Source organism: Geospiza fortis, unplaced genomic scaffold (genome assembly GCF_000277835.1).
Source record: "Geospiza fortis unplaced genomic scaffold, GeoFor_1.0 scaffold23, whole genome shotgun sequence".
In the NCBI taxonomy this organism is placed as follows: domain Eukaryota; kingdom Metazoa; phylum Chordata; class Aves; order Passeriformes; family Thraupidae; genus Geospiza; species Geospiza fortis.
In genome coordinates, this window is record NW_005054303.1 from 421,737 (window position 1) to 435,127 (window position 13,391).

At 40.8% G+C, this 13,391-nt stretch overlaps 1 protein-coding gene across 3 annotated transcripts in view; it reads right to left on the reverse strand.

Annotated features, from left to right (window-relative positions):
* Positions 1-13,391, reverse strand: part of CCDC88C (coiled-coil domain containing 88C) — a 95,716-nt gene that overhangs the window by 41,818 nt on the left and 40,507 nt on the right. For all 3 annotated transcript variants that reach the window (XM_014311858.2, XM_031066167.1, XM_031066166.1), the window contains exons 5-10: positions 6,842-6,900; positions 5,151-5,234; positions 3,733-3,873; positions 2,853-3,037; positions 2,241-2,322; positions 1,637-1,795 (exon numbers count right to left, since the gene is read on the reverse strand). In XM_014311858.2, the coding sequence (XP_014167333.1) occupies positions 1,637-1,795; positions 2,241-2,322; positions 2,853-3,037; positions 3,733-3,873; positions 5,151-5,234; positions 6,842-6,900 (710 nt within the window). The remainder of the gene's footprint in view (positions 1-1,636; positions 1,796-2,240; positions 2,323-2,852; positions 3,038-3,732; positions 3,874-5,150; positions 5,235-6,841; positions 6,901-13,391) is intronic.

Here is a 13,391-nt window from a genome sequence, read left to right on the forward strand (position 1 = left end):
TCCCTACTAAACCGTCTTTATCTAAACCCATGAGTTTTCCAGCATTTACCCTTCCAAGTCACCCTCCAATCTCACTGCAAGGGGCCTGGCTGCTGGCTGGGGTTAAACCATGACAGTATTGCAGGGAGGTATCCCTGGAGAACCAGCACTAATCTCTGACATTCTGCAGTTCCACCAAAAACTGACAGGATGGAAGAGAGAGCAAGGAGAGTTAGAAGAAATTTGAAACTAACATGAAGGTCTTTTAACTGAACGCTATGTTAAGCAAGATTAGCAGTGCAGGACATGCACACAGCAGTCCAGGAAACTGCTGGCTCTGGGACAATTAAGAAAGCTACTCCCTTGAACTCAAATGAAGGGGACACAAACTCCTCTGCAAGCTCCAGGTAAATGATTTGAGCAGCAGGCAAAGCTAAGCACCTCCAGTGCACAGCCAGAAGGGAACACCAGGATGGCTCACTGAGAGCCAGTGTGCCAGGGCAGAGCATGACTGATTTGCCAGCTTGAAGGAGGAAAACAGAGAGGCAGAGCTTCATTCTTCCTAATGCAAACTGGGAATTACCGAGAGGCTGGACAGGCTTTTGTAGGCTATTACTACATTTAATAACCATGCATTTTAGTGAACCTATTCATCAGAAGCAGCAGCTAGCTGCCCCCTTAGGTTAAAGAATGGGAAAAAAATAACCTACAAAGTAGAGTTTATAGAGCAGAAAAATAAGGTCTGTGCTCTCAGCCAGAGGCCTGGTAAGATCACTCTTCTACCTCAGACTTGGAATTTTATCTAATTATAGTCAGGCTGTCAATTACTGAACCTCCATTTGCTTCAGCAGCCTGGATATTTATTTGACCTTGGCTGAAGTGTTTTTTATGTGGATTACTGGGAGTTTTGGTGTGAATTCCTCAAAGAACTTAAAGAACAGAAAGTAAGAGCAGTCCTACCTAAATTTAATATCAGCCATGCTGAGTCAATGAGTTTGGCCAGATGATCTCTAAGGTCTTTTGCAACCTAATTCAATTAATAATTCCATGATGGGAATAGCTGCAGATGACTAAGCAACTGACATTACTACTGGAACAAAACCACACACTTCTCATTGACATATCCCATAGGGAGGATCCAAATTTTTTCTCCTTTCTACTACAAGTAACAGTTGCAAAAAGGGGTTGCTAGAATTTGTCATCTCAGGTCATCCTTAAAAATCTTAACAGTTGCATCCGCTCCAAAACCCTAAGGAAAAACACCCAGACATTCACTTAACTAACTTATAAACGCTATTTAAAATGTTTGTCTGAGGAACAACTTTGGAACAGAGGGAATTTACCTAAAGCAAAACTGAAGATCTGGACTCCAGAAATAGCATCCAGAAAAGGTCTATCCTGTTTAGCCACATAATGCTGAGCTAGGAGAGTTCTTTAAAACTAATGGGCATTTATTTTGTGTGCACCAAGTACTTCCTCTACTGAAAGAAGCTTTAATAATGCTCAGTCAATAGCTACAATGTATGTTATGAAACTTCTACTTGCTCTGATGTTCTGCTCTAGTCAGCTCAATGACAAATGACACATGAACCAGTAACACAACAAAAGCCAAACATTAAGGATTACTCAGCAAATCTTTCTCCTAATTTTCACTTGCCTCCATGCGAGCTTTGTAGAACTCCACATCATGAAGTTTCTCTTTGCACCGAACCAGCTCCATCTCCAGCCTCTCCACACGGTTTGCCCTCTCTCTCAGGGAATCCAGCTCATCCCTGTAGGCTCGGGCAGAGCGAGCATCTGAGGCAAGGTGCATGTTCTGTGAAGGATAAGCAGGGAGAAAAATATAACTTAATACTTTTAAGAGTGTACTTGAAACTTTATTTTTTTTGTACTTACTTACTGATTATAAGCATAAACAAATAGTATTCCTCTGATTAAGGAGTAAGAATTCTAGTAGCCAGTAAATTCTTTACAAGACAGAGAGGATCTTCAGCCTGTTGGACCTCTTACATTACTGATGCCTGATGCTGCATAAGCTTCAGGCACCACTAGGCTATTTGCAAGCTGAACAGATGAGACTGCTCTCAACAGTTAAGTGGGAAGCACAGCACTGCTATGCCACAATGAAAACCTTTAAACAGCTTGCTGGACTAAGTTGATTTCCTCATTATAAAACAGGCATAGTAGTAATTTTAGCCTCACACAAACAGGATTTTTTTTTTAGTAGGGAAAATTGTCACAATAAAACGAACCCATCTCACCTCTTGCTTTATTTTTTGCAGCTCTAGGGTGAGCTGCTCAGCTTCATGTTTAGAATCTGCAAGCTGCTCAGACTTCTCTTCCCTGAAAAGGATTAGAAAAATCTTAGTAATTTTTTTTCTTTCCTAAAACAATATTGATTATATAGACACTGCCAGGAATCTGTAAAGGAAGAGAAAAATCTCCCAGCATATTCTTTGTTATGACAGCTTCATCATTTTCTCATGATACTATACACATATGGATCCGAATTTGCAACCCTGTTTTTATACTAAGTTCCTGTGTTCAAATCTCACTGGTGCACAGGCTGTCATAGATAGCTTCCACTTTAAGTTAAAAAGCAGAGCTAGCAGCTGGTATTTTGAAGAGGGGAAGAGAGAGATGAGACACAAAAAGAAGAATGGAAGTAGCCTTCACTCTACATTTAAAGGCCACTTATGAAAGAAGAAAGGATGGAACACACTACTAGCTTCCTACTGCTCTGATTTGAAAGGTGTGATTCTGAGAGCTCCTATGGAAGCCAGTGTATTGGAGCCAACGGACTCCTGCACCTTCAGGATGTACAAGACTTAATATGCAAATCTCTCTAGAAGCACAACATAATGGTGACTTACAGCTCCTGACGGATTCTTCTCAATTTAGCCTTTGTGTCTGCCAGCTCAACTGCAAGGTGCTGCTTTTCTTCATTAGAAAGAGGGTTTGCAGGGTTTGGTGAAGAATCTGGACTTGGTACTTTCAGAGGGCTTGGTGGTTGCTGAGACTGCAGATAATCTCTTTCTTGAGTGAGATCTACAATGACCTGGAAATACAGAAGAGTATGTAGTTCCAAGAGATAAATAGTGTATTTATACATTGTTTTAAAAATACCTAAAAATTTTTAGATTTGGGAAATTACTTGTCTGGCATGATACAGAATTCAAGTGACAGCCAGGAGTGAAGGTTACACAGGAGAGTAAAGCAATCTCCACTATGCTCCAATCACTAAAACATTCCCCTTCCAATGCTCAAAGTAAGTAGCCTGTTTCCCTTGAAGAATTCATAAAAACCTGTAACAACTAACACTTTTAACTAACACAATTGCAGTCAAAAGCATGACAGAAGATTAAAAGGCTAAAGAAGAGGAGAAGGCTTCTCCACAGACCTGAAGGGAAAGGAATTGATCAATCACAAAAACTAGAGAAGACAATGGAGCCCAATGGCTAGATGCCAATGGAGAGACTAACAAGCACTGCCTGAATGACTGGACAGACATGCAGAAACATTTGGTCTCCACGGAGAGACTGCTCAACTGCTCTTTACAATCATTTCACCACATCTTAGTGCTTACACAAGAATCAATGGAAAAGTCAAAATCTTTCTACAGATTTTCAGAGGTGTAGTAGAAAGGTCCAGAAGAAACAGAAACCTAGTGCACAAACAAGACACATGAGAAGGAATGGAGCCCACAACTGCAGCTTCTCATGAGCTCTATATGGGAGAGATATGTCCTCATACTTCTGTGCATTCATCTCTCTCATCAATGAGCCGCCTCAGGTGGAAAACCATATTCCTGGAGAGAGACTCTAGTTCTTCTGGGGCCATATCTGGGAGCTCCAGCCACTGCAAGTCAAAGACATTCTCCTGATTGTGAGTCACCTAGGAGTAGGAACAAAAAAGTATGTCTTTCCACTGGTTGAGTTGAAAATTTGTTCACCATACCTGCAGCATCCCCCCATTTCTTCTACCCATAAATTAAAAACATATCAATTTTACCAAATCCAGCCTGCAAATAATAAATGCAACTACTTTAACTGTAACACAACCCAAAAACTTTTGGTATTTGCATTTTTTATAATGATTATATCTGATTTTTAAAAGTGATCAGATAAATATTATGATCAATAGTATGTGCACTCACATATTAGAAGTGTGCAGTTGTCTTACTGACCCAGAAGTGATTTCCACACAGAAGGGAATTATTCCACGCTGAACATTACTGAGAAGAATCCCTGATATCAATGAATTTGCAATTTACAGCTGATACAGCTGGGAGGAGCTGTATCAGCTGCAGAAATACCTCTGATTGCTGCCAACAGTGGATCTTTCAACTGTTACCCTACCTAAATTGATTTACTCTGAATCATTTAGCAGAAACATCAAGCATGTCTCTCAAGCTCAGTTAATGACTGTTCCAGCTTTTGTTACAACCATGTGCTTAGCTCATCACAATTTTTTTTCCTTCCTAAAAAATGAACTATTTTTTAAATGTTAAGAAAAAAGTTCCTGTCTTAAGACTTTCCCTATTTTTCCTCAAATTTGAGTGTACCAGACTTTCTACACCTGCATGCACTGACACCTGGGAACAGTCAGCACACATTCCCAGTGAGGGGCACTTCCACTTGGCTCACCAAAGAGACTTTCTGTATTCTTTGGTAAGTCACTCCTTCTTCTGAAGCCTTAGAAATCTAAGAATGTTTGTCATTGGAACAAACACCTTTTTAAACAGAGCATATGTCCAATTTCAGCTCTTCAAGACCATCTAGCTCAGAGGTCACTGGCTGAAATAAATCACTGGGCAGGCTGTGTCACCTCCCACAGGGCTTGGGGAATGTGCAGCTTCTAAGACACACATACATTTTGTCACTATTGCACATGGATCCTTACAACAACTCCGTCTGCATAACCTATAAGTAGCAAGCAATGCATTTAGCATGGCATCTCTTTAAAAGACCACTGAGTCAAGTAATGATCCCAAAACTAATCATTTTCATTTTACAGTTTGAGTGCAGCAGCAGTATATTTCTTTTTCTTTTTTGTGAAGTTTATGTATCCATTATGAAACTCCAAGTATTAACATTTTATAGCAAAAAAATCCTGTTAAGTCAAGGAATGGAGAGATACAACACCAAAATAGACAATACTAAGAATCCTACCTCTTGAATGTGTGACACAATGGCAGCTTGGGTTTCAATATCCAGTTGTTTTATTCTGTCAATAAACTCTTCTTTTCTTTCACACTGTTAAAAGAAAGCACACCCTGAAACAGAGCTCCATACCCTACAACTTACTGCTTCATTTTTCACTTAAATTTAAAAAAACCACCAAACTCAAACAACCTACACTGCTAATAAAAAACTGTTCAAGATCTACACTTTGTCACACTAGGAGGTATAACACTTCACTGCTCCCTATGGAACATGAACAAATTATGCATAAAATTATTTAAACTTTTTAGTCAGAACAATCAAGGCTAAGTTAAATGGCTGATTTTGCTCTTAAAAGCAAGTTCAACATGCAATGTGATCAAGAGGTGGGGAAACAGCCAGAGGAAATCATCACAGCTTCATTAATGGAGCTGCACAAATGTAAACCTTCATTTACACTGCATCATTTAACCTGTCTGCCTTGCTGTTTGCATTTTGTTTGGTTTTGGCAATGAAAAGAGATGCATCACTTTAGATACTATTTACATCAACACTCAGTTTTGTTTGTTGGAATAAATCAACATATGCTTTAGATAAAAAACAAGAAACATTCTGGATAAAAATGAGTGACATTTCAGACAAACAGATTTTAGTAAATCTTTTACTTAAGGCTTTAGAAGAGTCAGACATCTGCTATCTCTGTATCTGTGATTGTGCACTAAGAATGTTATTGCCCCCTAGTAACAACACTGCACTGTGAAGAACTTAAGCAGTATTTTAAAGGGTGTTTTTAAACTCATTTACAGCGTCCTTCTGGGGCCTGGTTCTGAGACTCAACCATTTACTTTCTTGGGGAGAACCTCAGACCAGCAAATGAGGACTGAGGATGCTCAGCAGCCAAAACAATTCTTTGTGCTGCAATGCAACACTAACATAGTTCAGAGCAGCAAAACCCTGACAGCTTTACCCTGACATAATTGAGCTGACATAGCTGAGCAGGGTAAGTGTCCCAAGGCAGGGCAAAACCACAAGGCAGACCTACAAACAAGGTCAATTATCAGCAAAGGCCTGCCTGCAACAAGGCCATTGTTTACTGCCTCAGAGGTCTGGTGGGCAGAACACTGATTTCTTTATTTGGTAACTGCTGTGCATTTCTCCAGAGTTTCCCATAGACATTGTATCTCTATTTATTTAAACAAATGTCACATCAAGATCTCCACACGAATATACCAAGTATCTATTAATCTGGTATTTTTGACACATAACATTAAATTAAAATATTGTGCAAATAAAATCATGATTCATTAAACGAATGTTCAGACTTGTCAAACTATTTGTTTGGCATTAACATGTACTGTTCCACTTTGTATTTTAAAACAGTAAGAAAATAAACCAACAACAATCTTGATACAAAGAACACTGTTCAAAACTTATCTTGTCCCACCGTGTTATGGAAGTTTAAAAGTACACATCCTGTGTCTGATTAAGCACTGGCAACAAATTGAGGCTACTGCTATCACACAATGTGCTTCCTCTCCCCTGCATTTCTTTCCTTCACATACTGTGTTTCTCACAATTTAGCTCACGAGCTGTCTTGAGCTCAAGATTTGTTCATACAGCACTGATCTTTGGGTAGATTTTCTCATTCCAGGAAAAAAAAACAGATTAAAAAAAATATCTTAATTCCCATGAATTATCACCTGCACAGCACATCCCAGAACCAACAACAGCAGCTTCTTGATTTCATCCATACTTTTACCTGGAGAGGAAAAAGAGTCATCAGTACATATGTGTAACAGATAAGTACTTGCAAGTGATCCTCTCCAAAATATGTGCCTACAACAAAAAGACCTTTGAACAAGTGCTTGAACAATATATATGCCTGTTATAAAGCTACCATATTTTCTATGTAACAATGCAGTTCTTATGGCTTAGTTTAAAATCCCAAATCCAGCAAGACATTTTTCACTTGATGTGCTATCCTCACCTATAATTTTCTAAGGCTCTTCTGATCAATATATCACCAAAAAAAAATCCTTTAAATAGTTCAATGCATATGACCAGTGCTTGTCTCTTGTGCTGTGATTAACAATAGTGCAAAAAACCCCAACAAACCACCAACAGCTCTTCCCCCTCCAAAAAACTCCATTAAAATAAAACAAAAACACCATGGGCGAGGCAAAGGAGGGTTACTCACAAAGAACTTGCCCTAAATTCTTCTGTAAAACAGTTGCCACTCAGACTTCCCAAAGCTGAATACCATTCTGCGCATATAAATTCTCTCTGAGAGATAGATGTTGCAGCAAATAAGTTCTGCCCGTTGTGCATCAAAGGCTGTTCACACTTTGAAGCTAAACCCCATGTGGTAGGAGGGCAGAGAATGAGGGATGGCTGAGGGACACTGACCATATGCTGGGAGCCCTGGGGAGAGCAGACACAGCCTGGCTGCTGCTGCAGGGAATCCTGCTGTGAGCAGCAGCCCTGCCTGCCATGCCCCACTGTTAGCAGAGGGAAAGCCTCAAGTTCCTCTTAGCTTAGAACCAGCTTGTTTCAACAAAATTTATGTGGATCGTTGGATGGTGAAGGAAATTATCTATGCCAAGGTTAGACAAAGGGCAAGACAGAGAGGGCAAAAGGAAGGCAAGGAGTTTCAATGAGAAAATAAAACATCTTTACAGAACTAGGTGCAGGAAAAGCCTGTCCTCATCCACACTGGGGGAAGATGAGGAAAGAGAAACAAAGAAACAAAACAGGCCACATACACATTCCTCTCATCCCTACATATTTGCATTCTTCCTGAGTGTGTAATTGTGGGATTAACGCTGTCATTTTATACCCTGATTTAATTGGGTACTCAATTGCTCCTATCACTAAATAGATACTAATTTCTGAGTGCAACTGTGCTCCTCCACCAACACCACGCCCTTGTGAGGATGCCCTGGCAGAAAGTCAGAGGCATGTGCAGGACCCAAGGCCAGGGAAGGGGAGTTAATCTGACTCATCAATTAAGCTGCCACAGCCCCACAGCTACACAAAGGCACTGTCCTAAATTACCACAGGGGCTCTGCCATTCCCACAACCTTGCAAGCCAGCACAGCCACGTGCAGGCAGCTTAGGAAGTAACTTGTTTCCTGATTTCCGGGCACACAAACATCCCAAACAAATCTTTAAACATACCTACAAAATTTTCAACAACTTTTAGGTATGTTCATCTTTATAATGACTCAAGAATGCCCTACAAAAATCATCAGTAGATTGTATGCATGAACACTACAATTCTCAATATCCAGGTCCTGCATTAGTAACCATTAAGATTTTGCAAGCAGAAATTCTTCTCTTTGACAGGAACAGCCATCTTTAAGACATGCTAGCTCACACTTCACCCTGTAAATACGAGCTTATTCCTCTGCAGAATATTTTAAAACTGGTTTTGAAAGACATACAATCATTCTTACTCTTTTCCCTGTATGCAGCAGCACACAAGGCTTTCTCTTTCCTGAAAAGTTACAATTTAATTTACAAATTCCATTTCAGTCTGTGAAAGTCTGATTGTTCTGTAGGAGTCTCAATAACACAATCTTAAGCATACACAATGACACAAATCCTTCACCAACAGCAAAAAAAAAAAAAAAAAAAAAAATCTGTTACTTCATGAACAGTTCCTTTGAGGGCCCTACTGGGAGACTCTTAGTTTGGTCAGAAGGTATTTTTTCAAGAAACTTGAGTTCTCAGTAGTTTCAGCACTGGGTTTCATTCTACATCAGTTTTGAAGCAATACAGACCAGGTACTAAATGCAGAGCATGCCTGTGGGACACAAAATCAAGTCATTAAGTTATGGAGACCAAGTGATGTGAGCATGTCTCTCATTGACCTAAACTCACTCAGGCAGAACATCTCCACAGAGAGACTGAAGGAGTCAGACTGCTTGCTCTAGATCATCCAGACACAAGACCTAACCCTTGTGTGCTCTGGGCACCTTCATCTGGCAACCATAAATTCCAATATGTGCACCACAGCATCCCAGTTCTCCTTGGGCTGAGCTCAGTGACATGAAATCACTCATTTTAGGAAACACCAGGGCAACTTCCCAACTGTGACAGGACCTACACCATCCTAAAGACATGTGAGCTACTTAAAGCCATTCAAACCACATCCTACCTCTCTGCACCAAGGTCTGCTATTTTCTCAGTGAGGCAACAGATGGGCATTGGTGTTGCTACATGACCCTGTGAGGTAAAACACCTTTGGCTATTACAGCAAAGTAACTTACCAAGGTCAACCCTGGTCTCCCAACAGGGACTGACCTTGCCTGGAAACAGCCCTTTGAAGTGAGACCTTACCCCACTCCAGTCCTCCCATGAGGAAGTGAGGTGGAGGCAGACATGGCAATCCATGGCAGGGATGGACAATCTGGAAAGCTTGGATAAGCTCTTTTATAGAAAAGAGGGAGAAATTAAGACTTGAGGTAATCATGAGTTACTAGTTTCTTAATGCTTTAAACACAGCATTTGGCAGTCTGCTCTCTCCCCCAGCAGCTTGCAGTGAAAATTTGGCTGTCAGGATTATTCCAAGTTTTCCTTTTCAATAAATTTTTCTATGCTTGCAGACAAGCTACATCATGTAAAGCAAGTGAGCCTGTACTATCCACTAGAAGCACTTCTAAGGCTTACAGGTCCACTCAGTAGATATACCAGCCACACAAGTATTTCAGAAGATCATGTGTGATTGAAAGTTCCATTCCTTGGGCTTTCATTCAGAAGTTGCTTCCCACGGGGAGGAGACAGTTTGTTGACATAAAGGCACTCCCAGATCACTCATTCTCAAGCTAGGTTTGAAGAACAGTTTAAAGCCTTGTAGAATAACATTATTTACAGAAGATTCTTAGCAAAAATAGGGTACGAGTATGAAAAACCTCTCTACCAACCTGAAGTGCTTTAGAGAGAGTTTTCAATTAAACTTCAAAACAAGCCAGGAAGGGATTAATTACCCCTCTACCCTTTCATCTCACCCACAGGAGAGCTGAGCTACCACACTTCAGTGCAATGCCCAGGTTGACAAAGTGAGTCAGAAGCACTTCTAGGAGTATTACAGAGGGCTGGAGTGAAGTTCTACATTCCAGACAGTGCTGCTGTCCTGCAATGAATGCTAAAGAAAGGCAAGTGACCTTCATCCCTGATTCAATCATGCCTTCTAAACAGTGCTCATGTTTTTCAAAAAGTTTGATTTGTGCCCATTTATAAGATGGTGAAGTTCCTTGTGCAACCTCATAAGCAGGAATATGCTGGCTCCCCTGTGCTGGCTCGCTGGGATGCCACAAATCCTTCCCAGACAGCTGGGAAGAAAGTCTGAGTCTACTCGTGCTTATCAGCTGATCTTACCAAGACACTGTCCTCCTGCAACCTAGGACACAAACATTTCAGTCTAGGGTAGCTCCTTGCAGAGAGGTACCCACAAGAAAAATGGACAAGAGTCAAACTATCTCCTAAACGGAAGAGTGCTACTTAAGAAATAAACTTTGTTTTTTTAATTCCTTTTCTTAAAATTCCAGGGCAGTTCTCTCAGGCCCCATGTTTGTGCTGCAAGGGAGCCAGCCAGGCACCTGGAGCATTTGCAGAAAGCCTATCTGCCTCCCAGCCATGAGAGAGGGCCAGCAGGTTGCCTGGAAAATAAAGGCAGGGAAAGCCCAGACATCACTTGTGCAGCCTAGGAGCCTCCCTGTGCCAGAGCCAAAGATCCTTCTGCTCTCATGGGGCTGGAGGCTGGGAAACAGATGGCAGCACTCAGGGAGAAGGCGGGCACAGGGATTAGGAGATGCAACAACAAAAAAAAAAGGAGGATCAAGGTACAGAGAGAACACAAACAATGATAAAAATGAGAAGGGGGGATGGGAAGATATCAGGGGAAATGGGAACAAGAGGGTCTGAGTAAGTGCAATTTTGGGCATGTGCAGCCAGTTTCTCCATCCAGCACAGGAGAGGGAGTGCCACACGTGGCAGCTGGAGGGTGTGCAGAGAACGTGGGGAGGGTGAAACATGCAAGTGCTGTTTTTCCCAACTCCAGCAAGATCCTCAGTGAGAAAAGTTTGAATGCTAAATTTACACTATTGAGGCAGTGTTTTGTTATAAACTTGGTATTTTATGAACCGTTGTGCCTCTGGAGGACTGTGAAACAAAATGAGGAAGGAAACCATACATGAAACATACCCAAGTGAGAGTAGACTTTTACAATTTTAATTACACTAGATTTCTATAGGCACTTGTTAGCAGAGACTTTGGGGTCCTCTCATTCACAAACTTAACATGTGATTTGAAAAGCGTATATAAATAGCAAAGTTCTCTGAAGGGACAGAAATGAGCCTATTTTAGGCAAGTAAAACCTCATTTCCATCCTTGATCTTAAACAAGCTAAAATTTCTCCCCCTCATGATTTTGACTGTTCCAAAAGATTAACTGCCATACGTTTCCAAGTACACTCACTAGCTGTGTAAAACTAAGAATGTCTAGAAATAAAGAAATTTTAAAATGCACCTAAATGGAGGTTCCCAACCATTACTGATATTCCCCATGTGGCCACATGAATGAGTGGTCGTTTATAAGGCATGCTAAAACCAGACATAATATGAAAAAGTGATTACAGCAATGTCAGAGATGATAAGTAGGCTGATGATTCTCTTATTGAACACAGGGGGATTTGTGGTGCAGTAATGAATTGAAAAAGCTGTTCAGCAAGAAAAAGAACTGAGAGGAGACAGAAATTAAGAGGAAATTTATTGGTAGTAGGTGTCTACCGCACAGTGCAGTGAAGAGAGTAAATCCTCTGACACCAGCAGCATCATTCTGCAAGTCAAATTCCTGGGAAAATTTTTTCAATCCTTTATTAAACTTTTAAGTTTATTCTTAGCTCCCTATATTCTACAACAGAGTCAAGCCTTCATCTTCTAACAAATATTTCTGCTATTTTTATGCTCTTAGACAAATAAAGTAGGCAAATTTGCCATGACCTGGAACTGTTTAGAGGACATGAAAGCAAGTAAATAAAGCTCATAAGCCCAGCAGACGTACCTTTTCCTATGCAAAAGCTCAAGTGCTACTGCATTTTTTGTGATGGCAGTTCTGTTTTTCCAATAATCTCACATTCAAAGCAGAGCTGCAGAAGCCCTCAGTAGTCCCAACTGGTGAGTGCCAAATGGAAGCTAAATAGCAAGAACAGCACTCACAGCCTCAGAGCTGTTCAGTTTATCATTTAATGCCTGTAACACCCTCTTGGCTGTATTTTAGAAGGCAAAAGTAAAATTCCTGAAAAGCGTGCATAACAAAACATCACATGGGCTTGTTACAAGAAATAAGTCACTGAAACTGTACACAGTGGATCACATCTAATGGCTCTCAGGTCTTGGACCTGTGGAGACAATACAGTCATTAAGAGCCTTCCCAGCTCAAACAGTACAAAGCAATACTGGATTTGTTCCAGGAATGTGACCATGGGACTGATTCTTCTTCCTCTGATCAAGAGGGACCTTTCAGTGAGATAACTTAGCTACAGGATGGGGAAGGCAGAACTGGGGTTTCATCACTGCCTCACTAACAGAGAGAGAATATCTTTGTTTTGCTTGTTTTTCCCCTCCCAAGTGTTCCTGCCTTCCTCCGACTCCTCTCTGCACAGACAGTAACAAAGACATCATCACCTGGCCATCACTCACATGGCTCATCACGGCCTATTCCTCCATTCAGCTTTTTGCATCAGCTTTACTACTTCTGCCTCAGCCACCTCATTCCTGTTCCCCCTTTCCGAGCTTCCCATTAACTTAACCTTAAGCCAGGTTCTTCTTCCTGAGGGAAGTTCCAGTTCTCCACTTCTCCAACCATTTCCCCTGCACATCTTACCAGTGAATGCCTGCCCAACACTAAGATTACGATGAGCTTTTCAGACACTCTCCTCCTTAAGTACATTCTTTAAAGCAAATACATCTGGAGCCTTCCTTTGCTCACCACCTAGTCTGTTGTGTCTAAGCTGGGACTGGTTCTCCACAATTGTTATATAATATTGCCAAATGAGAAATTTGGGGTTTTTTGGTACACATACCCCATCAGTTTTAGACATTACAATCCAGAAGTTATATTTTTACATTTATCCTTTCTTCTCATGTTCTGTCCAAATAATGACAGTGATAAGTCAGCAATGGGAAAAAATACATTTTAAAAGATCACATTAAAAAAAAACAAACCAAAACCAAAAAAAATCCCAACCCC